General features: G+C 32.5%; 1 protein-coding gene across 1 annotated transcript; it reads left to right on the top strand.

The window, feature by feature from the left end:
• The first annotated feature begins 3 nt into the window (after positions 1-3).
• Positions 4-23455, top strand: LOC107190587 (tetraspanin-11-like). Its single transcript, XM_015579413.1, has 9 exons — positions 4-17; positions 5184-5266; positions 11827-12039; positions 13046-13231; positions 15091-15213; positions 16775-16828; positions 16902-16994; positions 23240-23323; positions 23393-23455. The coding sequence occupies exons 2-9, from the start codon at positions 5219-5221 to the stop codon at positions 23453-23455; spliced, it is 864 nt and encodes a 287-aa protein (XP_015434899.1). The 5' UTR covers positions 4-17; positions 5184-5218.
• Positions 23456-27277: the final 3822 nt, after the last annotated feature.

Genomic DNA, 27277 nt, shown 5'->3' with positions numbered 1-27277 from the left:
AACCGTGAACGTTACTGGTAATATGGCAAGTAATGTGAACATAAGTAGTTATTAATATTTACGCAGAAACCCTGTTCAGTTGGACCTTCCCTACCGCGTATCGTAGATTCGAGTATTAGATAGACTGTGGATCCGTATGCAAATTCAAATTTTTATGGATTAATTTATTTAACTCAAGTTATATCTGGGACTTGTTTTCCTTTAATATCGATTTTGTTTATTCTAAAGTAAAATGAAATTAATGTCAATCTTAACGCAAATTGTTACTATTATCGTGTTCTTTGCCTTCATATTTGCGATAAATGCATAAAATCCGCAGTCTGATAATAAATTTCTGCGCGCAAACTGCCGTTTAAAAGTGTTACTCGATGTACGTTGCTTTAATTGTAAACTGTGATGTTGGTTAATGCTTGAATGATTCTTTCGCGACGTTGTGTATAATAGTTGGGATATCAGGAATACACGTAACTCGAATCAATTTGCATGCAGTTGTTCGAATTAATTAATTAGGCGTGTTTGTCGTTAATTTAACTGTGGACATCCCGTTTCCCGTGATATAAGTAGCGGTAGTCATGCAGCCAGTACATCCGTGTTACTCGAAGGAATCGCGTTAAAGCCTTTTGGATGGCGAAGAATAATAAAGATGTTTTAAGGTTATTAATAATATTAACTTATACCACCGAATCTACATCACGATGCTCGCACGAGTATTAGTAGCGTCGTTCCATATCCGCTACGTAGTAATTTCTGAGCCCCTTTGTGGCCGGGTATTGTCCGCCTTCGAGTTATAATTGCATCCCTTGAGCGAAACGGGGAATTTTAAAGCCCTCTTTCTTTATCCAACTCACTTCAAACGACGACTGAACTTAAACGTGTCAATCCGTCCTTTGCTCTCCGTGGAATACAAACTCCCCTCAGCGTAATTAGTAGTTTTTAATAGTCGTTAGTTACTCTACCATATTTTGTACGATACTCTTATTAAAACGAGAAAGAATTTCGATTATTAGTGACGCAACACGTTAAGATAATCGAACGATCGTATTTTGATGCAAAGACAAGAATTTATAATACTGAACCTTGGTAGAAAGTACTTTTTCTTATTTTAAATATGAGATCGATTTTTAATTCTATTTTTTATCATAGACATTTGTAAATTAATTTGAAACCGGTAGTTTACATATAGTAGAAGCAAGCAGTGAGTAAATATATTTATTTAATTCGATTTTGACCTAGACCCATTATAATGCAAGGAGTAATTCTGGAGTTTATCGAACAACGCATAGGGTTTAATCAACTGGGTTAAGATGATAGCTGCCAAAATTATTTGCTTTCGTATTTAAAAATGTAATATATTGGTATATTTGCATTAGAAAAATGAAATAACAGAATTGACGATATTACAAGAAAATAATAGCGAAATAAAAAATATTGTTATGTATTTACCAAATATAGTGATGTGAAACGTGAGAGTACTATGTAATACAACGTTGTATTGAATCATTATTAATATTCTGAATATAAACTTCATTCGATCACTGCTTAATTTTCTTACTTTGAATTTTAATATTTCCTCTAAATAAAGATGATTATATCTTGCATCATTAATCAAACTAATAATATTTAAAATACATATAAAAGAATATTCATAATATTCGTTCTGTTTGATCGATCAAATATTGTTTGCCAAGGATAATACACCTGTTTGGTTCAATAATAAGTTCGATTACATTTCGTATGCGTTTGGAGTAATGTTACCTGAAATACATATTTATACTAATTGCGATCCATAAGTATGTCATGTTAAAGAGGATCTACGAGAATTTCGTATGCATCATAAAACGGTTCTTATTCGAGTTAGTACAAGTGAAGTCGTTCTAAAGATGATTACGTATGTAATACTACTTTATTTCTGATGAAACAAAAGTCTGGATAAAATGAGAAAGTAAAATTTATGATACACGCGGTGCTTCTTATCACGTAGGACGCACTTCCGTGGTAAACTGGGGATACGAAAACAATGATAGAAGTTCATCTGCCCTATTTGACAGAGATGGGCAAATTCATTATCTGGCTGAAGAGTTTATCTGGATAATCGAATCGCATAACGAATAAAAAATTAAAAAAAAGTACTTCCCCATTTGTATCGATTGAACATGGAAATTCTAATTTTTATAATAAAATTATACTTCTTATTGAATGAGTAGACACTTGGCAAACAATTATTTAATCTGATTGCCTGTTCAAAGGTTAGGATGACACTCTTAGATACTGCTGCTGTTACTATGTATTATTTCACTATGTTTCATATAATACAGTAATTGTGCCCACATCTACTATTTGAGTTTGCTCCCAAGTTACAGCCAGTTTTGTATTCAAATAATGTTCTCACCTTCATCGGAAGTGTTCGAAATGGTTACCTTCGAGCTGAATGCAAACCTGCAGCCATTGTATCGTAGATGCACACGTGTTGCTGTGCATACAGGGTGTCCTACCTAACCCCGAACTCCTAAATGTCTTCTTCATTTTTAATGATACGAGGAATGCTTCAAATACAATTTGAGTGGTTTCAGAAGGGTAGTATCGTACATGGAACATTTCTTTTACGACCATTTTTTTCGAATTCTTTTTAGGTCACAGGTATTGTTTTGGTAGACAGTGTGTACTTTCCATTACATAGGTGGACTTGTTTGGATCTATGATGTATGTTTTGTCAGTGTATACTCTTCTGAAGCCATTCGAACTGTGTTTGAAATATTTCTCATATTAAAAATAAAGAAAATATTTAAGTGTTCGGTTCTAGGTGTGACACCCTATATATCAAATAGTTTCAATACTGATTCGTTATAACTTGTAACGCATAACAAATGAATGCATTATCAAGTGCTGTTACCAAGACAACGGACTGGATCAACTCGTAGTACGAATGTCAATTATCAAAACGGCTGGTTATTCCAAATATCGATTATCGGAACACTGGATGAGTCACGAATATTTTCCAAAAGAATTAGCCTAAAGGAAGCACGGGGAGCATACTATCCGTTACTCTTGAACGAGTTTAAAATAAATTATACAACGCTTTAATTGATAACACAATATACTGGATTTGAAATACACAAAGGTAATCCAATATATAAAATTGTCAACGAAGATGATATTGTTTCATTTTATTTTTGTTAAAGGATGCAATGACAAGGCTAAAGAAATGATCGTAGTACATATTTATTTATGTTATTATCTATATTACATGCAATAAATATCCATCTTTCAAAATTTCTTTATTTCCAATTTTTTGTGGTATTTATTAGACTTTGATTTTTCTGGATCGATTATCCAAGAAACCACTTATTCGAACGGATTTGTCTCCCTTTTAGTTCGTATAATTGGCATATTACTGTAGCCAACAAAGTGGAGAGATATGAAAGAGTTGTGTGTAGCACTGTATACAGAAAGTTTTGCAAAATCAGCTGTATTAGATAGGCCAGTTTATCATTAAGAATAATTTGAGTACAAAAATTTCTATAACTCAGGACCAACGTCAAATGGGACACATGTTTATATGAACTTTTTTCATTGTTTCTGTATCTACCGTCCACTATTAAAATGGATTCCACACACTAAAAGACACCCTGAATATAGTGCCAATGTAATCATTAAACTTACTGGTTAAAATTGTATTATTTTACTTTGTTTCTATTTTGTTTTCTCCAATTCTTTGACCCATTTACTGAGACATATTTTTCTTAAATTGACTGCTTTAAACGTGTAGTGATCATTCTACCCTTGATATTATCTAAAGATTATTTTTAAAGTAACATTATTTTTAATGAATAACAATTACTCAAAATAAAATTGTTATAAATGTATTGTTGTTCCTCATTCAGTTTGCGAGTTTCATCTAGCCTTCTCTGACCAATAAATTTTTGAGATAATTAAGCGTTGGATTATGGGATGTATGGACAAATTGTATCAGTTATCTCTTCTTGTTTATTTAAAACAGATTAACTTTCTTAGTTTTTAACATTCTACGAATAAAATATAATCAATTTTTAAACGGTAAATTAAATTTGTAGTAAAATTAAAATTAAAATTAATTTGTTGTTACACATGTAACAACTGCACAGCCTTCTTTTACATAATTCAAATTAATAAATATAAGTACCGAAAAATAGTAAAACAATATACATTAAATTATTTCGAAACATTATATTACATTATTTCTTACTTTATCACTTTTCAATGAAGCAAATGAAACATTCTGAACAACATTGTAAACAACATTAATATTTATAAAAACGTTCACAGAGATAGAATTTGTTGTATGCTTTAAATTAGATACATATAGTATTCCTTGTAAATACCTGACTTAAGAAATCGAAATTTTCTTTTTGTGTTCCTAGACTTTTGCAGTTCAAATACGTTTCACGTTAGTATTTGAAAAAAATAGTTTATATCGAAGCAGTGTAACCGTTGTGCACTCTCCACTAAACTATTGCGTCACTAGTCTTTGAAGTAATTTGGGTCTGAAATCAACTTAACGAAATATATTTTCCTATTGTTACCCACAGGTGTGAAATTAATTTCGAAATTTCTATAGTAAATAAATATGATTAAGAATCAAACATTGGATTCGTGTCAAATTGATCCGGTACAATTCACGAGGATTAGTATTAAGTTATATTTATGTCTTTGCATTTAAGTGTCATTATCTCGTTCTTTGATTTCTAAAATACGTACGTCCTAATACAGGAGGCTCCCTTTTAAAGTTAAATTTTTTTTATATTTTCTTAAGTAAATTGAAATTATATAGAATTTGTCTGGTGTTATTTCATGACAGCGACATCAAAACATATTTCTACTGTCTCGCATGCTCTAAGTAATTATTTTCTTGTTCTCCCAGCTCTTTGAATACGTATGTACAGCACGAAAGTTGAAAAAGAAGCATAACGTCAACGAACTAAAATGCAAATCGAATTAAAAATGTTCCTATACATTAACGAAAAGGGTCGTGTTTATGCTACTGCGTCGCTTGAAAAGTACCACCCACTGTGTTTTCACGCAGAGCCTCTCCGTCTTTGTAGCTACGAAGTTTTGTTTACAAGGTTTCCGACGTTTGTGTTTCGCGTAACAATAAATTAGAATCACCCGGAATGAAATAACTCACATGAGTAACGTTATGTTTGCAGATTGATGACTACTTGATGTCTTGTAAAAAGTCGGCATGAAATATTTGAAATTCGTACTGTTCACATTCAACTTGTTAATATGGGTAAAGTATTGAATATTCATTTAAAAAGTTAAAGTATCTAGTTTATAGCGTAGCTTCAAGCTGAGTTTATGATTAAATGTTTACCGTGGACAACACGCGAACAACTTTCTCAGTACTTATCATACCACTGGAATATACGAATGAAATCTTTTTAATGTTTTCCAACGTAATAAATAATCTGAATGTAAGCCCTTTTTTTTACAGTGTAGATTGTTTCAAATTTTTCAATATAAATTTAACTGGCAAAGAAAATGTACTGAAGGTAACGACGTAATATTTAAAAGGTAATTGCGTTTATGGAATTGAGTTTCTGAATTTGTTGGTCACTTATGTATAAACCTGCTATCGGTAGAATAATTGATGCTTAGAAGTTTAATATTTTCGAAAGCCATATAATTTAACCTCCCAATAACCGAATTGTACCTGATTCCGAAGGAATTAATCGCTGCACATTTTTGGTATCCTGTACAAAAGTTTTATTTCATAAAATCAAGAACTAAATAATCTAAGAGTATTTAAAATATTTTCTTTTCTGAACAATGTGCTTGCTCACAATAAATAATAAACTACTGGTTACAATAACACCATTTTTCTAACGTTTGCATATCGTTTGAAGAAGTTTCGTACTGCCGATCGTCAAGAAATGTTCCAAATATTGTCACTAAAGTAGGTATCTGGTGTAGCAGACAAATACAAGTTAATAGAAAAAATTTATAAATGGTTACTTATAAAATCCAAGATTTTCATGAAATCAATAACATAGTGAATATCAAGACAGCAAGCGATACATTATGCAAACATAAATCGAAACTGCAGCAGAAATATTTTCGTACGAGGTTTAGTTTTTGAAAATCTGTTTAATACGCGTACATTTGAATAAGACTTTACCACCACGTCTGTCCATTACTTACCCTTTCTACTTACTGCGACCACTACTTCACACTTTGACTGCCACGTCACCCAAATATGGGTGACACGTACATTGAAAAGTGTCTGGATTATTTAAACACTGTTATAAAATGTTTGCATGAAATTAATATCGCAGTATAATTTAAAACAAGACCTACAACCTCTATTAACTAAACACAAATATTTTCGACAATTTACGACTTAAAAAACGAAATAAAGTGTGTCTGGATACGTACGGCCTTTTTCACTGTGGCAGTCAACGTCTTAATGCAGAGATGCTCACGAGTTACTCCCGAGCCCGTTATTCCCCTCAGGAGAGTGCCGCCAATTTCAGGGGTCGATTTTTTTTCAAAATTAAGTCTTCAAAGGAAAAGATTTATTCTATGCTTGTCCACTTATTTCGGAAGAAAAGATCACACCCTGCATATGAAAGTCGTATACGTCATAGTTAGTTAAAATGAATACGTTCTGTTCTACATATATTGCTTTAGATTATATTTCAAAAAGTCCTAAATTTGTCTTATTTTCAATCAATATAATCTATGTTTTTCATAAATTCAACATTCATGTTACTACAGGGCATTCTCTTGGTTTTCTTTGAACCATACGTTATTTTGACCTGTCAACTCAGCTGTTTTACAATTTCGAACGTCCAATGTGATTTATACTACGATATTCCATTACAAAGTTGATACTACTTAACAATATTATCAGCATCCAGTATCTATCATGAATAACCAATTCACTAAACTTTTGAAAACTAAAAATTAAGTAATATTAATTACATAAAATAACCTGTTATACTTATTAGTTAAATAAGTTGTTCACTTTTCGTATTGATTCACGTGTAATCGATTAAATCATTATTTTTATGTTCTTTAAATTATACGAAACGTAGATACAATGTTTCGTTCGTTTAAATATATTTGCAATAAATGTTTATATGAAAAGTAGGATTTATTTAGTTCACAATTTTTAGTTCCTCTTTAGTGTCATATTAAGTAGTCAAGTTAGTATTTACCAACAGATTTTAATTGCGTGTATGTTAGTGTATGAATAGACCTTGAGTAGTTACAAAAAAGATAAAGCGGAAAATTAAACGTGATTAAATTCTTTTATAGGGTACGAATCAGGCACATTAAACATCAACATTAACAAGTTATATTTAACTACTGAACCTCATTACACATGAAAATGAATGCTTCATTATTTTCTATATAATTCATTTCTTGATGAATTTCTTAATAATTTCTATTTTCTTGATAATTAAGTTTAAATATAATATTTTATTATTATTAAAGGCGAAAGTTCGTTCGATTTTCGTGAACACATATTGAAATTGGAAAAAAATAATGCATTACTAAATTGACGCGCTTAATTGTCTAATAGTTAATAATAGTAATAGATAAATTAATGTAGCAATCATCACACACGATACATCTGAAGTAATATTGATCATTTGACAAGTGTAAACTAATCGTAGAAATTATGTTCGCATACCACTCAGGATAAATATGTATACAGGGTGAGGCACTTAAAACCAGCCACCTGAATAACTTGGCTGCTATTGGTGATAGAAAAAAATGCATCAGACGAAAATTATTTGGTATCGAGGGGCTGATCATCCGATATTACTAGTTTTTTGATAGGTGGAGGCGTTAAGGAGATATGAAGGTCATCTCTGTTTTTTTAAATGGAACGGTATGTTTTTTTACATACAGTCGTGTATTACTGTTAGATAAATAAATCAACGGTGCTTGATCATTTCCTCAAAGTAAATTATATCCATCACAATTGGCTTAACCCAGACCACGAATGACCTTTCCAATAGGTTATTCTATTCGTCTTGAAATACTCTATCAGAATGTAAGTAAAAAAACATAACGTTCCATTTAAAAAAACAGAGATGTCCTTATTTATCTCCTTAACGCCTCCACCTATCAAAAAACTAGTAACATCGGATGATCAGCCCCTCGATATCAAATAATTTTGGCCTGATGCATTTTTTCCTATCACCAATAGCAGCCAAGTTATTCAGGTGGCCGGTTTTAAGTGCCTCACCCTGTATAGCTGATTAAAAGTTTAGGATCACTCCAGTATTTGGATAAGCTCATAGTGTGTAGCAAATTTTCCCATGATTTGAGATTAATCCTCTGATTGTAATTAAACTTAACTTTGTTCTGCAATCATACATATATTATTTCAAATTATCATCAAAATACACCGTCAACATTTTTAACTAGGTCTGCAATATTGATTTATCAACGAACGGCACTGTATCACGAGCAAAGGATCAACGGAGTATCACGATCACGAATGTTCCATATCAACACGCTTTTCTGAAATCCTGTGTCAATATGTGCGAATAAATTTCCATTTTATGAAAATGTACCTACTTCTATGGTTCAGTTTCCCTACCCACGATATCTAGAATGAAAATCTTTGTAGGATATTATAAAATCGCTCAAAATTGGAAACGATAGTGTAGTCGTAAACTAGATCCTTGATTAACGGACCCATTCATGCCGCAGAACAGAAGACTTTATATGTATACACGGTGTTCCGCAAAGTATATGACTATCGAGCATTGTATACAGCTTATACATGTACAGTGAGAGTCAAATCTGAGTATACACGTTACAAAGGTGAAATTCATGGAATATTTCTGTAGCATTCTTTGTAAGATGAAAGTAGTGATACAGCTAGGTATGTTTTTCGTATTTTGAAGGCGAAAAGGGCAGCAAAAAATTTTGTAAGAAAGAAATTCGGTGTGGTAATTATAAAATTTGGTGAATACCGTTGAACAATGTACTACTATGGTTCGGAGCAGTATAGCCACGTCTAGTGTACGCCAGTTCGCTCTTATTGATATTACTGTGAATTTGAGATATTTAAATATTTCGAAGTCAAATTTAGCTGCAAGTGTAACGAAAGTACGATTATTAGATTCACGGGTCTTTTTGCAAGATTGGAACTCAATACGTACTCGGACGTACTTTACGTGTATTTTGCCAGTATTTTCTGCAATTAATAACACGGAAACGAAGTCTCAAACGTAATTTCGTCATTCTCGACCTTCGACTTAATGTGGCATATAAAATCTACCCTGTAGAAGTGCGCTAACTTTTTTATTGTCATCCTGTGTAACATATGTTTGCTTTCGACTGTTCATTTTCATTTCTATACATATACGTTATATCTTTCATATCAATTTCCAATTTATGCAACATATGTATGTGTAAGAATTGTTGAATAAATTTCGTACTTTCAACATGTATATTCACTTGTGTCTCCCACTGTAGTTCTTTCTGTGAGTTCTGGTGTTTCTACACCTGAGACATGAATACTGTAGCTCCCCGTCGATTTTACGACTACACTGTATCGACTCTACCAAGTAGACCCAACAGCAACTCTTGTACTACATAGTATATCGGACAAAAATAAATTTCGATTTACATTTGAAATGTGTATTTAAACAATTATCCACGTAATATTGTAATAGAAAATGCACTGAACTGACAGTATTTGAATTCTGAAAATTCTAAATATTTCTAATATTTCTCCTGTCCTAGTTTCTAAATCAAGTTTTCAAAAGATGCTTCCAGTCGATTTTACGATCATAGTATATCTTATCCACCAGCTATACTTTATAGCACGTTTATCGAAAGCAACAGTAGTATGTCCCATGAGAACGTGACACGTTTTAGACATGTCCGAGAGAAAGAAGTGTCCTTTATTTCCGACGACAACCTGGGGCACAATCGTACTTAAGAAATGTCGTTCTCAACAGGGACTTTAACCAAAATAAATGAGAGAATTGACACAAATCGTATCCATCATTTTGAAAAAAATGATACTGAAATCGTAACCGTAATTATTTCAGTCTCGATTCCCTGGATGTAATATATTTGTACATACATTGTACGCATGTTTGTATACATGAGCCGAACGGATACAATTACCATTTACACGTGGACTCAATTCAAGTAATTAACATCATTTAGAATAATTACCGATACCTGGATTATTTATACGTTCAAAATGATTTCATTCGTATAATTATCAACGAATCATTAACGACCACATGTATACTTGAAATATAGTAATCCCGAAATTATTCAAGAAAACTCGACGACAGTCTTATGAAATATTAATTAATATGTATGTATGTACATAAGATAGTAGAAAAGTATTTCCCTTTTAATAATAAATCCGTATCTATAATACATCATTTTATGCGGACACGGTAATCGACGTTCAATCAGTAGAAATTGTTGAAACGCTGTTTCATTTCCTTACACACTTGATATCTATTGTTATAATTCTGTTATCATTTTTAACAGTCTATACACAAGAGGATAAAATGATAGCACTCGTTATATTTTTGAATATTCCATTAAAATCAACAGAGCTTATAAATCAGTACAGTATTGATCGTATATTTTAACGAAAATTACTGTACTATAAAGCACAGTGTTTTATAAAAAAAAGTGGGAAGTTACATATCCTCGTGTACAAAATTTACAGGTACGCGGCATAAAGGTTTATAAAGCGATTATTTCAGTAGCAACGATACCAATATTAAAATTGAAAAATATTTCACACATTTTGAAACGAAGAAGTTCCGTAAAAGTCAGTTTTCGTAACACCTTGTTTATGTTACTAAAAGGTGTGACACACCTTTTTGGTAATTTACCGATTCCTTTTACATAAAAATCTTAATTTTAGTATCAACATGGTTCGAAAAAACAACATATCTTTCTGACAGACCTAATATTAATACTAACAATAAAATAATAAAGACAATTAATAATATCTCGACTGTAGACTGTCATACGACTTAAAGTTTTACGAGTCTCTTAAGGAAACAGGGATGAAATATAAATGTACATATCCTGGTGAAAATTTTGAGCGGTTAAAAACATAATACGAAAATTTAGTAAATTTTCATTAGGGTATTCATTGTTTTATATTTGATAGCAGGAAATCTTACAGATTTCCAACTGTAAAGTCAAATTTTTCCCATTACAATGAAAAATCTCAAGGTGACCTTCGAATCTCGGTAACAAACGAAATAACAGTAAACTAGTAGTCACATCGTATAGCCTTTTTGGTACTACGCAACTTTTGTTTCAAACATTCTTTCGTATAACAAACAGTTCACAAGCAATTTAGGTGGCACACTTAGCAGAATCACCCTGTATATTAGTATCTTATCAGAAAATATTAAATTCCCCATTGGTACAGCTATTAAAATATTCGAAATTCAGACGTTGTTAAATTATGTTTCTTCTATGTATTGATAATAACACGATCCTCAGTGAAGATGGTTAATTCACAGCTTGAATAATGTGTAAATAAATCACTATCCAACCTGTGCTATCATTTTCCCCTGTATCGTAAGTGCTTTTAACACTAGAACTACCGGACCCGTCTCAGATTGTAGATTTCTTATTTTCCGAATTACTGAAGAAATTATCATAGTGTTTTTAGCGGTGTTTTTGTTGACTTTTAATTTACTCTACGTTTCATATTATACTTTATTTACTTAGTGTACATTTACAAGTACACATTACAATTTCATTTAATATACATTTAATGCTGGTAGTTTTAGCGTTAATAAATGTTACGTTAAAAACATTGTTGAATAGTTGGCCGGGTGTACGGTACTGGTAATAGGAATATGGCTGCTGCTGGAGCCAAGCAAGGGGCACCTCTTAAATCTTTTCGTACCTGACGCCACGCCACACGAGACTATTAACTTAATAGCTTACAGTTTATTGGGCCTCGGTTTCACGGTGCTCACGGTCGGTTTCTTCGGATGCCGTGCCGCGTTACACGGAAATCAATGTATTCTAGCTACCGTGAGTTCTTAATATACGTTGCACGCCTAAAAGAGATATAACGAAGACTTATGATTTTTTTTATTCTTCTCTTTCACGTCACTTCGATTACTACACAATAGGTCATTAGCGACGAAGTTCAGTCTGTATTACGGTATGTTAAGGAATCTAGATTTTAGAGTAAAGTTTATTTTGAAATTTATTTAAAGCTAGCAAATTTAGAATAATTTTTTGCTTAATAGTAAAAGCATGATTTTTTGTTCTCTACGAGAAAAAACGAAATCTGAAGAAAATTATATGTTGAATGGACAGAAACACTATCTTTTAATGAATTAGCGATGAATGGTATGATCTTACAGACCCAAGTATTAGTGAGAGTGATATCTAATGTGTGTCTATTATCAAATGTATCCCCCATACAAGGAAATAACACAAACAGTTTTGGGTTTCTTATGTTTAGATTTGTTTCTTTTCAAAATCAGAACCAAAGGCAATAGAACGCGATGGCCATCTTAGTTTGCGTTATATAAATTAGGAGTAGCTGACCAGGGACATCAGAGACATCATATATATTCTTTCATCGACAATTGTCTATATCTAGGGGTCTGTAAAATGCTCTTGAAGTTGAAAGTGGGAAACATATTTTCTTCTATACATTAAAGAACTAAATGGTTTACAAAAAAATTGTTACTTGGTCAAAGCAGTGTCAAAGCAGTGTCCAACACTTGATTGGCCGATTTCTTTTTCTCCCACAATACAATATTTGGTATAAATTTCGATAAAATCAATACTATGCCAGACTTATATGGTTATTTGAAGAAATCCCAAACAAATTACTATATTTATACCACCGTGAATACACGTATGAACCCTATCATCGTCGAGGATAAGGCCCACTTAGGTCCCACCGCACTAATAACTTTCGACCGATAAATTTCGTAATTTTACGGATTTCGCTATATCTCTTTTAGTAACGTACACATGCACCTGTTGGATCAAATTCACTAATATATTTTTATTCATTCAGTACATGAGCATGCTTGTAGCTCTGATCGTCACAGAGCTGGTCACTGCCGCGGTCGGTGGACTGATGACCTTTCGAATACTTTCTGGGTTAGAAGAGAGACTAATTAGCAAATTGGCCGACGACTATGGCCACGAACCGACCAGCGATATCCCTTTCAGCCATAGTCTCGACTTTGCACAATATAAGGTACACCTAACTGTGTCGTAATAATAGCGATCGATTAGTTATTCTTAGAGCTTGTTTGTCACACTTTAACTGTGATATGCATGTACAATGTTCCATTCTATAGTTTATGTACTAGGAGGTAACGACATAAAGAGATAGTAAACCAGAGGAGTGGGGGATGGTGGGTGGGTCATAAACAGTGGTTCGCTGGAGGTTTAAGTCTGACGATCAATGAAATGTACCACGACAGTAAGGAACTGATGTCTCACTCAATGTCGGTGCCGTGGCAAGCATCTCCCTTCGAAATTAATTTCCTTTTATTTAAATTCTTAACATTTTTTAACCACCTTATGTGGTTTTGAATTCAGGAATCTTTACTTGCTGGTTTCACAAAACGAGATTCTTTATGCAAATAGATTTACTACATCGCTATGTTTTTACCTCCTAAAGTCTGTTTTTCAAACGAAGACGCCTGAGGCGTGCTCGCATGCTGGCACGTGCCATAGAGGGGACCCAATCCAATGATCGCGGCGTAATTCGTGCTACGTTGCCAGACTGTAAAACATAGCGTGTACCTTTTTTTGTCCATTAGCTCAACAGCGTCTCTCTCACTAACTCGCTAAAACAACTTCCTTGTTTATCCATGAATCCTCACATTTTGGCATTTAAAACTTTGCACAACGTTTCCGTTTTAATCGTGTAATAAACTTTTAATGTTCGATCAGTTCAAATGAACCCAAAAAAGAGATTTTATCTGAAGTTTAAGCCATTACTGTTAAAACAGTACTCCCACTTTTCGTTTGTAATAAACAATGTTCTAATGACAAAGTATTGCTTGAATAACTAATACAAAAAGTGAAGATTAAGCACAAAATAAATGTTACAATACGTAACAATACGTACTATTCGCAACAAAAGTATATTGAAAAATACTGAAGTCAATTTTCACGTTTGTTACAAACATTCCACATGCCTTCCTTCCATTTCAATGCAAAACTCACATCTGCGAATCATAGATCCACGTACAACATAGATCAAGTAATCTTTCTCGACATTAATAGTGATCTGGTGTTCTCATACAACCTTGAATTAATGTACTTTCAATGCATTTTGTTTGTTTACATTCAATATATCACGAACAGACTCACTTACAAAATCGAACACTCGTAAATGCGAAAGTGGATTTTACACCGAAAGGATTTATTACTTACATTTCTCGGAGTAATATAAACCTCTAAAGTCCTAACAGACCCTTTTTTTTGGCACCCTGTATAAGAGATAAAAATAGATGGTACGTAGCGACACATGTCTAAACAGTTGAAAAATATTGGTCAAGACGCGAGGTGTGAGGATAAACACAAACGCTGTACAGTAGACTCGCGTTAAAGTACCGGTAGGAACGCCCTAACTTACACGCATTAGTCACAAAAGAACGTGTGCACACCCCACGGTCGCCATCTATAACCAAAGTTCTGATCCAATTGGTAGATCGACCGAACTGGCATGAGATCCTGCGTGCCCATTGGCTCACGTTAAAGTAGCATTTCCAGAAAAAACACGCATCGGGAGCCCTGCACCGCTACTTTAACGCGAATCTACTGTATACGCGTTGCGACGCAACAACGCCGCAAACTAGCCACTACCCATCTCAGGAGTCTTCTTCGAAAAAAAAACAGGAACTAGAATACACGAAAACCAGCGATTTCTTTTAAAAGTAGATTTGCCATGACCAGCTATGGAACGGTCAAAATGGCAAGATCGATAGCAATACATAGCAAATTTTATTTTCCGCACGAATAACGCCTAATAGCACCCTCAGCGAACCGTCCATCCATGCATATTATGATGGTCCGAAGAGCATATAGGTGATTCCATTGCAGTTTAATTGCTGTGGAATACATGGCTACGGAGACTACAATGGTACGGCCTGGTGGAGAGACGCGCAAATTTCGGGGAACAGAAGGCAGGTCCCTCTCACGTGCTGCGTTTTAAAAAATATCGAGGTACGCTTCCGGAGGATATTTTAAAAACTCTCATAATGGACCTGCCGAAAGCCCCATAAAGGCGGGCATTATAAAAAAACGCGTAACTTATATTGGAAATGTAATTAAAATAAATGATCTCATTAGTGAACGGTCCACGAACATAATCTTTCAAAGAAGAGTACTTTTTACGGATGCTGATAGAAAATTTAAATGGAAATTGAACTGATTCTTAAGTAACACGCGAGTCTTTAAACGAGAAATTAAGTAAAAGTAAACTAGCAGTAAATTTCTGATTTTTATTAAGGTTCTGATTTTTATTTTCAACTTTTAAGACGGTTATGTATTTATCGCGTCTGGTAGGAAATAGAAAGAAGCGGTCGATAAGGGAAATATGAATGCTATTTTTAAAAAAAGGGACATTTACCTAGAACATTTTACTTTCAACTTATTAAAACTGTAAGAATTATAAAGTACCATACTGTCACGTGGCAGTTCTATGAAAATTAGTTTTTAATCTTAACCGATCGATTTATTACATTTTAATTTAAAAATCATAATGAATTACAGTACCGATTGAGAATCGTTTGGACGCAGTTTAAAATATAATCTTAAGTTGATATTGATTATATTCATTATTAGCAACTCCTAAGTTTTCTATAAAAACAATTAGAAAACAAACCTTGAAATGATTTGGTTTCGAAAGGTTTATACATTTCTAGTAAAACATGAAGGAAGGCTGTTCAATATTACTAATTTTTATAATATATTTCTCATTCTTATTTATTAACATTAATATTTGAAATTACTATTTGAAATTAGTTTTCACGATGGAAGAAATTAATTTTAATTAGACGATTTTAAAATATAAAATTATTATTAAAGTAATCAAATCAATAGCTTGAATTAAAAATAACTGAAACTTACATTTATACCAAATTTCTCATTTTTTACCAACATCGAATGAATTTAGAAACAAATAATATATGTATATTACATACATTCCCACCACATTGTTTATATTGTGTTGGCCAGAAAATAATATGGGTTCTTGTAGTAAATGATCCTTTTTTGCTTTTCAATTCAAGTTACTGTTCCTAACTAATGAAATATATACATTCTGGAAACTGACATTTCAACACATCATTTTGACTGACTTCGTTTTAAAAATAAATCACGAGAAGGTATAAAGTATTTTCGAGAAATTATGTTTTTTTATTTCAGGTTATGTGCACATAAGAAATCATTGTTGTTTGTGCCGCGTTTTTCCCTTTTCGAAAATAAAAAAGGATAATTACTCGAAAGTGAACCTTCACGCCACAAATGTTCAAAACAAAGCCAATTCAAGAAAATTTCACTCAATCGTAATAATTGTTTTTTAAACAACGCGTTGAAGTGCCAACTTTCATAATATTTTATTAGTTTGGAGTACTGGTTTCATTCAACAAAAAGAATTAACAACTGCAGAAACCCGGCAGTAGATTTTAATCAACCCAAGATATATTTCAATTCTTGTTTTAACAGGCATGAAGATAAAATAACAATCATTAATAGCACTAATAATAAAAACATTATCTGATAGGTAAAAAATACCGGAAGTCCAATGAGCGTCGTCTCAAGGGTGTTTCACAAAAATGTAAGTGACTCAGTTACTTTCAACGTTTGAAAATCATCGTGTTCATTAAACTTCTCTCTTGTTTGTACGAAAGACTGAGAAACCATGGTTACATCCGAAACCAAAGGACGAGACGGCGTGTCAAGTGGAAGATAAAGAAGGACATGATGGATTTCGTCATAAAGAGGTAGGAAATTCCATTCTACAATATTTACATTATCTTCAATTTAATGAGAAATCTTACTTGGTAGTCTCAGTTGTATAAGTCGTATAAAGTTTCTTAATATTATCAGTAATATCGTGTAATTTTATATATTTTTACATATTTAAATAAATTATTCACATACGCAATCATTTACAATTTATATGATCATTTAATACACCGAATGTAAAAGAACATTTGACATTTTCCTATTTTAACATGTTATCCGTCATCATGTAAAAAAAGTTATGTTGCTTTCGACGAATGTGTAGAAAAAAGGCAAATCCGAATGAAGGACACAATACCTAAAGTAATATAGGGGCCCATTAGGCCAGAATGTATTTTATTCGTTTGCATATAAATGTGGCTTAATGTGTTAAATTAAGATTAAATAGATGATTTATGATATCATGTTCCCGAAAGGAGGTGAGTCCTCATGTAAAAGTAAATCGAAAATATATATACATTGAAAATTTTTCTTATATGTCTCCGTATTTGAGAAAATCGAGTTTGTACTTTCGTTAAGTATAGGTAGATACCTACGTTAACTTGACTAGCTACAATCTGCTTCGTTCACCCAATCCAGCTATCAGTCAAGATTTGGTATAATTTGCAATAATGTGTTTTTATTTCATTAATAGAAATTTGTTAAAAATGTCATCCTTTGTTCAAATTTTTCATCTCTTCAACCGCCTGAATGATATTGTCTTTTAATTCAAGACGATTTTCCGTACCTTCAGAATAAACTAGTTTGTGTAATGTAATTTAAGCATATGACAAAAGCAAAAATCGAGAGAAGTAAGATCTGGTGATCCTGGGGCCACTTTCGTCTTGGCCGATCCAACTGTTTAATAAATTGTTTTAATAAATTTCTGATCTTTAAAAGTATGAAAAAAAAATATAGTTAGTGTAGCTGTGGATAGCCAGATTTTATTGAACCAAGCAGATTGTTGCTAAATAGTCACGTGCACGGACACATAAATATTCAAATTTGATTTTCTCGACAACGGAGTCATATATTAAAAAATTTCATTTTATATTATCAACTTACTTTTGCATAAGGAATCGCCACTCTTCTGGTTGTACCATAATTTCAGAAACACCCTATATGTCACACGTGATAAATGGCAAGACTTGGAATATGAAATGCAAGACTACAATATTCTTCGTTCTGTTCTTTAAGTAACCTACAAATATACAGTTACAGGCGCTGAAAATTTGTTAAGTAAGAACCACGCAAGTGATTCTACACATAAACGTTAATTCATCAAGAATTCCTTTCTCTACAGTCTTACCATACTTATACGATTATTCACTCCTTCCTTCATCTTTATTATTTTTCGTTAGTATTTCTATAGTCCACATAATAAACATTGAAAACAATATCTGTTCATCGATATTAGCCTACTAATGTTAATTGTTACAATATACCAAACTATTGTAGAAAATAAATAATCATTTTAAATTAATGGAAAGTAAAAAAATTCTTAATATTTACGAGCGTTAGTGTAGACGAAAGTAATCAGTAATGAACAGATAAATGAGCTAAATTGAAGTTAAATAAATTTTCTCGAAAATAAAGCTTCGTATTAAATATATAACTTACACATTTTTGTCTTAGTTATAAATTTGAAATCAAGTATCTAATTGGTCACTTGGAAAATTAGGATCTACTAGTTATAAATATCAAATGAAAGGAAACCATTTAAAGTCCATAAGAAGGGCATTGATAAGTAAAGTTAACCACAACAAGAATTTATATTTGATAATTAATATTTATTGACTTAGATGAAGATATTTTACAATACAGATTTATGAAATATCCAAAAATTTTCGGATATTCCAGTAGTGAATATAAAGCATAATAGAATAACGAGACTCGTGTCCCGTATAAAATTTATTTCATAACTATCCCCATTTCATTTTCCCATTTCGTTCAATATGTTCTTTGTCTAGAACTTGCTGTCATTAAATACGTATGATACCTGAAACATTTGAATATACCAAATAAATTCTGATGAAGCTTCAAACCTGTATTTAAGCTAGAGATGATCATATTGAACATTTCCTCTGGATTTTGAAAACAGACTGATATGTATTCTGCCTGATACCATGTCGTATAGAATTTATTTGTGCATTTTTAATCTTTTCACATATCATTTTGTATACAGATTATCAACCAATTGGCTATGCAATCCAAAAAAGCGCTGGTTCTGTACAAAAGGGTAGATCCAAAATATAAAATAATATTCTTTTTTCATGTGCAACTTCGTTATCCAAAAAAAAAGTTTAAAATTTCATTGGTTCTCGTGGCTTCGGTGTACAGTTGATGTTGCGTCTGACTATTGTTCGCTATTTCTACTTGTATTTGGTCGATGGATGTAATAATATAGATTTTCCCAGTAGGTATATTTGGTTACACTTTTTCTTTTATTTATTGGTTGCTGTAAACCATTTCTGATCAATACAGGGTGTCCCAAAATAGTTGTAGGTCCTTGAAAGGGGTGATTTCTGGAATAATTTGAAACAACTTTTTCCTTCGCGAGGAAGTTCCCGACCATTCAAAGCGCGAGTCTGATGGCTGAGCTTCTGCGGTAACGTTGACTACGCACTACCACGGGAACTCAGCCAACAAACTCGTGCTCTGATTGGTCGAGGTTTTTCGTTAATACCTCGTTAATGTAGCCTCAGAGAATTTTTTCGCTAAGAAAAAAGTTGTTTCAAATCACAACCAGGGATCACCCCTTTCAAGGACTTACACCTATTTTAGGACACCCTGTATAGCATACAGTTACAGCAACGTACATTTATTAGTAGTTTAACAACTTTATCGTAATGTAAACGAGTTTCGCATCATACTATACATTCCATAATTCATTTTATGTATGATTATACTTTAATGTTATAATTCTTCATGAAACTATAAATAATTTTTAATAATGTACTCTTTGGTTCACTTAAAAATATATTGACTTCCTGTGGTTAATTGCAGTTTTATGAATGCAAATTATTAATAGTCGTTACCAGTTGATCGTACCAGTCGATGCTGTGGCTGACTAATATCCTCCTTTTCTACTTACAATCGGTCAGTGAGTATGTAATATTGATCCACCGATTGAGTAAGCGCACCTAATATGGCCAATCCAAATTCGAATCGTTCTCCTTTGAAAGATAGTGGATACTTTTGTATCTAATTAGTCTCAGATAAAAAAGGAAATTGTTTGTGTTTCATGTACGGCAGGTTAGAACTGCTAAAATGTAAAGATTTTCAATCACGACAAACAAAACAAGCAAAAAACAGAACCGTGAAAAAGTGCACAGAATATCACCTACCTAAAAAATATTGATTAAATCATGTATTTATGGGCTTTTAAAGTCACAAGTATATGTGTAATTATTATTTTTAACCACATGAGTATCTTGATGGCTCTTTTGCCAAACTTTTTTTTAACGCGATTATGCTTGAAAAATGTCACTATAGAATTAAAGAAGTACAATATTTATATTACTAAATACATATTATTTTTAGGGACGATCACATTCACATGCTGGGTAAACAAAGTTCAGCTTTGTAGCTTCATAAATTTCATGTCTCCATCTGTAGCAAATATTACACTAAAAGGTAGGCAGTATTGAGTGCACCTCTGTGTGAGTAGTGTCATGAGACACTATTTCAGCAGTGAAACTAGTTAAAGATTATTTGGAATAAATTAAAACAGATAGTAAATTTAGGTAAAAATCGGTTAAAATTTGTTTGTTCCGTTACGCTTGGAAATTTGAAATTAAACGCAAAGGTGAACGTGATACAAATCTCATTTGTGATTTTTGTAAACTATTCTTTTAAAACAGATATCATTAGTAACACGGGTACAGTTAATATTATCCTCTAACATTACCTACTAATCTATTGTCTTAACGCCAAGTATAATATAGTCTAATCGATATTTGATATATTTTAAATTTATGGAATTCACATACGAAAATAATTATCATCTCTCGAGTGGTTACATTTCTTGACTTCCTTATGTTCCTGAATTACTTCATTCGTGCCGCTTTGCCAGAATCAGTTAATCTCTATTCGAAACTTTGATCAGTGCATCATTTAATACGTCTATTAGTAGAAGACTGCGAATGTAGATACATCCACAATTATATTTTCAGAAACAATTATTAAAAAGTGTATGTTAACACTAGAACTATCGAACCCGTCAAAATGACGGATTTCAGATGTTTTTATTTTATAATTACTCGAATCCTAGAGAATTTCCATGGGAATTTATGTTAACTTCTAATTGTTTATGTACCTTGTATTACACTATACTAAGCTGTATTGTATTATATATTACACGTATTAATATATCACACAATTTACCTTAGCATACATTCAACGTTGGTAGGTCCAGTGTTAAAGAAAAATATAGGGAGAAGTACTTTATGAACGGTCTTAGTATACCTGAAGGAGCCTAAACAATAGTCCAAATTTTATTGCATTACTTATTTCGTTTCGAATTACATATTCACACATAGTGTATGTGAATAAATGCAATATATTTTCTTTTATTAAAGTATGCAGTATTCAACGTAACTGTTCCTCATATTTCGTTTGCTCTAGATTGTAGATTGTATCGATTACTTTTCCAATGTAACCCTTCCACAACAATGAACTTATTGGGTCGCTCGGAAAGTTCGTAACGTTTCGAGCAAACAGAGACTGGCTTCATTATCTGTAAATCGTTTGATCTGGTGAACAAGTACTATATTCAAGATGTGGATTGAATATATTTGCTTTACAAGTTACAAGTCATTTTTTTATTTTCTATGAGAAGTACTGACGAATTTCATTAAGGACCATTTTCATTACGTTCTATGAAGCTTGTAGAAAAAATTACACTACTTCGACTGAAGAATTTTATAAGATCTACCCAATTAATAGAACTTCACCCCATCAGATGATTATTCATTTAAATCACTAGAATATTCCGAATAAAAAAAAATGTCGAATACAAAATCCCTCTAAAATTAGATTGAGCAGCTTTTCAAGCAAAGCGATCGATGTTGTATATTACTGGTAAGATGAAATTGATTAAAAAATGAAAAGAATTTGTAAAAATCTAGTAAGTAGGAATATAATATGAATTAACAAATACCTATAGATTGTAACTCTGCCCTTAAAAACACTACGGACTTTCCGAACAACCCAACATAATAGTTTCCAACAAAATATTCGCTGTGGATTGAGAATCTGCATACGTATATGTTCGATACCAGAGTTCACAATAAACATATTTATTGGTCTCAATTTTTCACTGTAGTGTCATTCAGAACAAAATCTAAAAACTGTCCTCACCTTGGTTCTTTGCTAAAAGAGCATTGAAATAGTTTAACATAAAACCCTATACATACGCGCCTGAGGTGCGTCGAGCACTACGACCGCCGAGGGTGTCAAAACGCACGGCGGGAAAAAGAGGACGTTGCTTCTGAAAATGGGCCGAAAAGAGCAGTTAATTCCCAAGCTTGCTCTAGAACAGGCCTGGCCAACACGCAGCCCGCCATGTTAAATTATGCGGTCCGCCAGGTGATTTTATATTTCTATTGAAGCTTTTGTTTCTCGTAGTATATATACAAAAAATATTAAATAAATGAAAATTTGCACGTGTCATTGTTATAATGCGCAAGTGCGACTACGAACTCCAGTTCTGTATTTGATATCCACGAACGCCAAATGTTACTAATAGAATCCGTTTTGCACTTAGTAAAATATTTTGTGCAACGAGTTATAAGTGCTTTTGGATCCACATATGTTTGTGAAATATTTTTTTCGAAGATGAAATTTACAAAGAGTTCATCACGTGCTTCATTAATTGATGCCTGTAAATATAGATTTACAAAAATTAAGTGAAAGAAAGGATAAACAAATATCTCATTAATTAAGACCCGAGAGTTAATTATATTGAATCATAGTATAACAATAAAGTTTTATTCATTTTCTATTTGTATTACATTTTTTAAAAGCATGTTTACCTAAATTGCGGCCCGCTGTAACGTTTGGATTGGCCTGCTCTAGAAGCTGTTATTTCACGACACTACAAAATTGATTAAAAAATTACTTTTTATCTTGTAACACGTAAACAAAAGTATGTCTAAACTACCCGTAGAAAATTGTGTAAACGAAACTGTTATTTTACCAAAATAACAATTTTATTTAGTTTTGTAATGAAAAATGTTTATAGGGTTGCCTCAGTAAAGTCACCGGTTGGCTGCAGTGCGAGAGTTTGACATTAGTATTTCTGGGGATGGCGATGGCTGGTATACAAGTACGTGTTATCGAAGCACATTCGATCCCGAACCTTGAAAAACTGATATCACATGTGTATACGTTTCAGACATTCGGTATAATAACATCGGCGTTCCTTTGCCGAACGATAAGAGACATGCAAGTGGACTGAGATTCCCCGTTATACTCGCGAGGTAATCGAGCGGGTCGCTCGAACGTTACGTCCGTTCCATTTCGACGATTTTATAATCGGAACGTTCGATTGAGGGAACAACGACACCGATGATAATAAACTCGTTAATTACGAAACGTTTCTCGTAAGCGAACAAGAACACTGGTTTCGTTACTTCTAATTTAAAGGTGACACGATCGTTATGGAAGTTGTACTGTAAAATAGAAAGCTGTGCTTGCTCGAGAACCTTATAAGCGATTCCCGTCCCTTAAATGTGTTTCATTGCGAAATATGGTGCCAATTCGAATTGGAACAAATGTATCTTTTAATATGTACATATAAAAGTTACTCGTGTTCGCTCCGCGTAGGATTGCCATAACGTTATCATTTTCCATGTAATTTACCATGAAAACATTGGAACATCGTCGCGGCGCCATCATCGAAAATGTCGCAACTAAATCATAAATTCTTACGTATCGTGAGTAACTTTAATGTGAGTATGTGTGTGGACGAAGGTATATGGAAAAGATCTTTACTTTCTATAATGTTTTAATAGAAATTTTTAACTTCTTTCCTATGTGTCGCGGTTAATTGTAAGGGGTATAAATTGTTTCCTCCTTTCAACAGATAATAAGCTACTACAATAACTGAATAAGGAAAAGTAAGAACCTTTGTATTCAGATTAGATAACTCAGTCGACTGACTGCTGTCACCACTATACGCACAAAAATTACATATTAAAGTCATATAATTTGTTTATTTGATTTTATACGTTTTCATAAAATCTGACGTGTTATGCAATCCTTTTGTAATAATAAGAAATTATATCGAATGTATTTCAGGCATTATTATAAGCATAATCTTTCTACCCATCAAGACATCAGAAAGAATGATGTAATCAATAAAATTTTAAAAATTTTAGATGAATCAATGTTACTGCGAGTAAATTAATTAAATATTACTACAAATCCGCGCATTCATATCGTGATTTCATAGGAAGTTTACCCACTTCTTGCTGCTTTACTTGCAAGATCTATGTTCATTACCAAGTATGCATAATGCTATTGTGTCGTTTAACCATTTCTTATTTTTAAGCTGAATTCCCTAATTAAACTCACGCATTTCATCCTCTTCTACTCCATTGATCAATCACTTTTTGCACTCATTCATTCATATTATCCATTGCTTCTTTAAACAAGTCGAAGAATTGTTTCCTTTTTTTTATGAATTCATATCTGTTTAAAGTTTGAATAATTAACCATTATCAGCATTATTTTTTGTCAAAATTCAATTATCATCTTCATAATATCCCCTGCCATACTCTTATTTTATAGCAACAGAAAAATATTTACATATATCTAGGGCTTTTGAAACGTAAAATTTTATTCAATATCATTAAAAATTTATTTAATCTCACATCATCTTCAAATAATTTTACGTTAATTTACTTGAAACAGTGTTAATGGTGGTATAACATATATTAGACGTACCAATAAGTAATGCACTATTTTTGGTCCAATAAAATATTTACTTTGAAAAAAATTAATAGCCTGTGTTGTCTTAGTGTTAATCATACACATCCTCCACCATCCTTCGTCATTAAGAATTAGGGAATAAACTCAAACAATGTTTCTAAAAAATAAAAATTAAATTATTTATTGGTAGACCTAATACTGCAATAATATGTCTAATAATAGCATTCGAGCCACCAATATTTCTTCTCTTTTATTATTCAATATGTTATCGTTTGTCATCTTTTTTCATCTGTTATTCAACTTCCAAGACACAGTGAATTTATCGTAGACAAAACATTGTATGGAAATGTACTTATTTATAATTTATATTTCACAGATCTGGTCTACATATACGCATGAATGAACAATAAAGTTAGAGGAAACACTTTATTTCCGTTACAATTAAAAACAACAAACGTGATGTAAACGACATAAAAAAGCACGATGCCGAACAAAACTGCACGTCTCTGTACAGACATTAAAGTCACTCACTGTACAAAATAATTTGTAAATACGTGAACCGACGACGAGGATTCACTGAGAAATCGAAACAGTCAAGCGCGAGCAAAAAAAATAACAAACTGACAAAACCATCTTGCTTTTCTGGAAGCGCTCACTCGACTCGTGGCGCGAAATAACGTTGCATGTCACCAAACGATTTATACACATTGGCACGCGCATATATGTTCTAAACTATCTTGGGATTTTTTACGTGAGAAAAAGCTCCGTCGATGAATGAATGTACGCGATATCGATGTATATGTGTGCGGTAGAAGTTTAATAGCTGCGAGTACCAATCGCTTGAAAAAAAAGAAAATAGCGGACACAAGCGTCCGCTGTCTATATAAACCGAAGAAAAATGGTGTTTTTTATGTTTGTGAGTAATCTCGAAGACGAAAAATCTATTACAATAACTTGTGCCAAGTGAAATGTACCTTGCGATAAGCGAATCTAACTTTGTTATACCTTTATTTTCTTATGAGAATTTTATTGGAAACCGTTTTCGCGCATTCGTAGAATATAGTGGAGAAATAATAAAACCATTGCTCTCTGTACAGGATATTTATTTCACATTTACATGACACTTCCGATGATGTTGGCGTTCGTATTAAATTATTATACGTGAAATGGTCGTTTTATATGAATATCTTTTTACTGGCATTTCTTTTTTATGCTTAAAATTATATCGTAAAAAATTAGTTAAACTCGTAAAAAATAACACACTGACGAGGAGTAGTGGAATAAGAAATATATTATACTACAATAAAGTTTTATATTTTGGTAAAATTTATTGTCATCCCTGATTCAACTAGTGGCAGCTTGTTTCTATTCTCCTTTTAAAAGTGTTCCTTTTTCTTTAACACGATGTAAAAATATTTATCCGTATTTACACAAATAACGTCTGCTATTAAGTCTTAAAATTCAAACTGTCAAAAACGATATTTCATACGTATCAAGCTACCAGTAAACGGTACTAAACATACGAATGTTACACTTCGATCAATTTCCATAAAAATTACTCCATACACAGGCAGTTTAACATGACAATGTTCACATACGGTATATGACTGGACACGATTTAATAAGTTTAATATAATACACAAACATTTCACTAAATGGATGTCACTTGACTATTCATAAAAGTAGATGTTACGATCGTTCACTTGTTGAACAGGCCTGCAGTTCACGGATATAGGACCATTCGATGATCGAAGTTTGCGAAATTGTGCAACCTGTATTAAATATTTATGTTTTGAATTATGAAACAAACGTTCGTGATTAATAGTTAGTGTTGGGGTTAATTCGTTACTTGAGACGCAGATATAGCGATTGGTTCAGGGTGTAAGATCCAAGTGACTATTTCACTACAGGGTGGTTGAGTGAGTGAACCACTGTAAGTGTAATAATTTTTCTCAAAGGTTGAGAAAATCCATTCCAGAGGGAAGGGTGGAATGTGAACCTTCATTCCTGGCTGAGTGATTCGCCATAAATTTGTTACGATGTGATCCAAGTAAGGATTATCAGCATTTGTGATCTGTGGACATCGCGTGATTTCCAATGTTAATAATTAGCATTGGATAACAATGCATAAATACAAAGATTTACAAATCATTTTCCCTGGATTTGTTGAAAATTGTTTTCTTTTTTTTAAATATTATAAAAATCCTATTACCCTTGAATAATTGCATACATAATATGTTATTTAAAATAATTTCCTCTAGTTCTTACAACTTTTCAATATTTTTCAGGCAAAAGTTGAATTTTCTGATAACAAAGTAAAATAGAACCAAAATATCAACATAAATAC

Source organism: Dufourea novaeangliae, unplaced genomic scaffold (genome assembly GCF_001272555.1).
Source record: "Dufourea novaeangliae isolate 0120121106 unplaced genomic scaffold, ASM127255v1 scaffold187, whole genome shotgun sequence".
Taxonomy (NCBI): domain Eukaryota; kingdom Metazoa; phylum Arthropoda; class Insecta; order Hymenoptera; family Halictidae; genus Dufourea; species Dufourea novaeangliae.
Note: the sequence above shows the minus strand (reverse complement) of the source record. Positions and strands in the feature narration are given on the sequence as shown.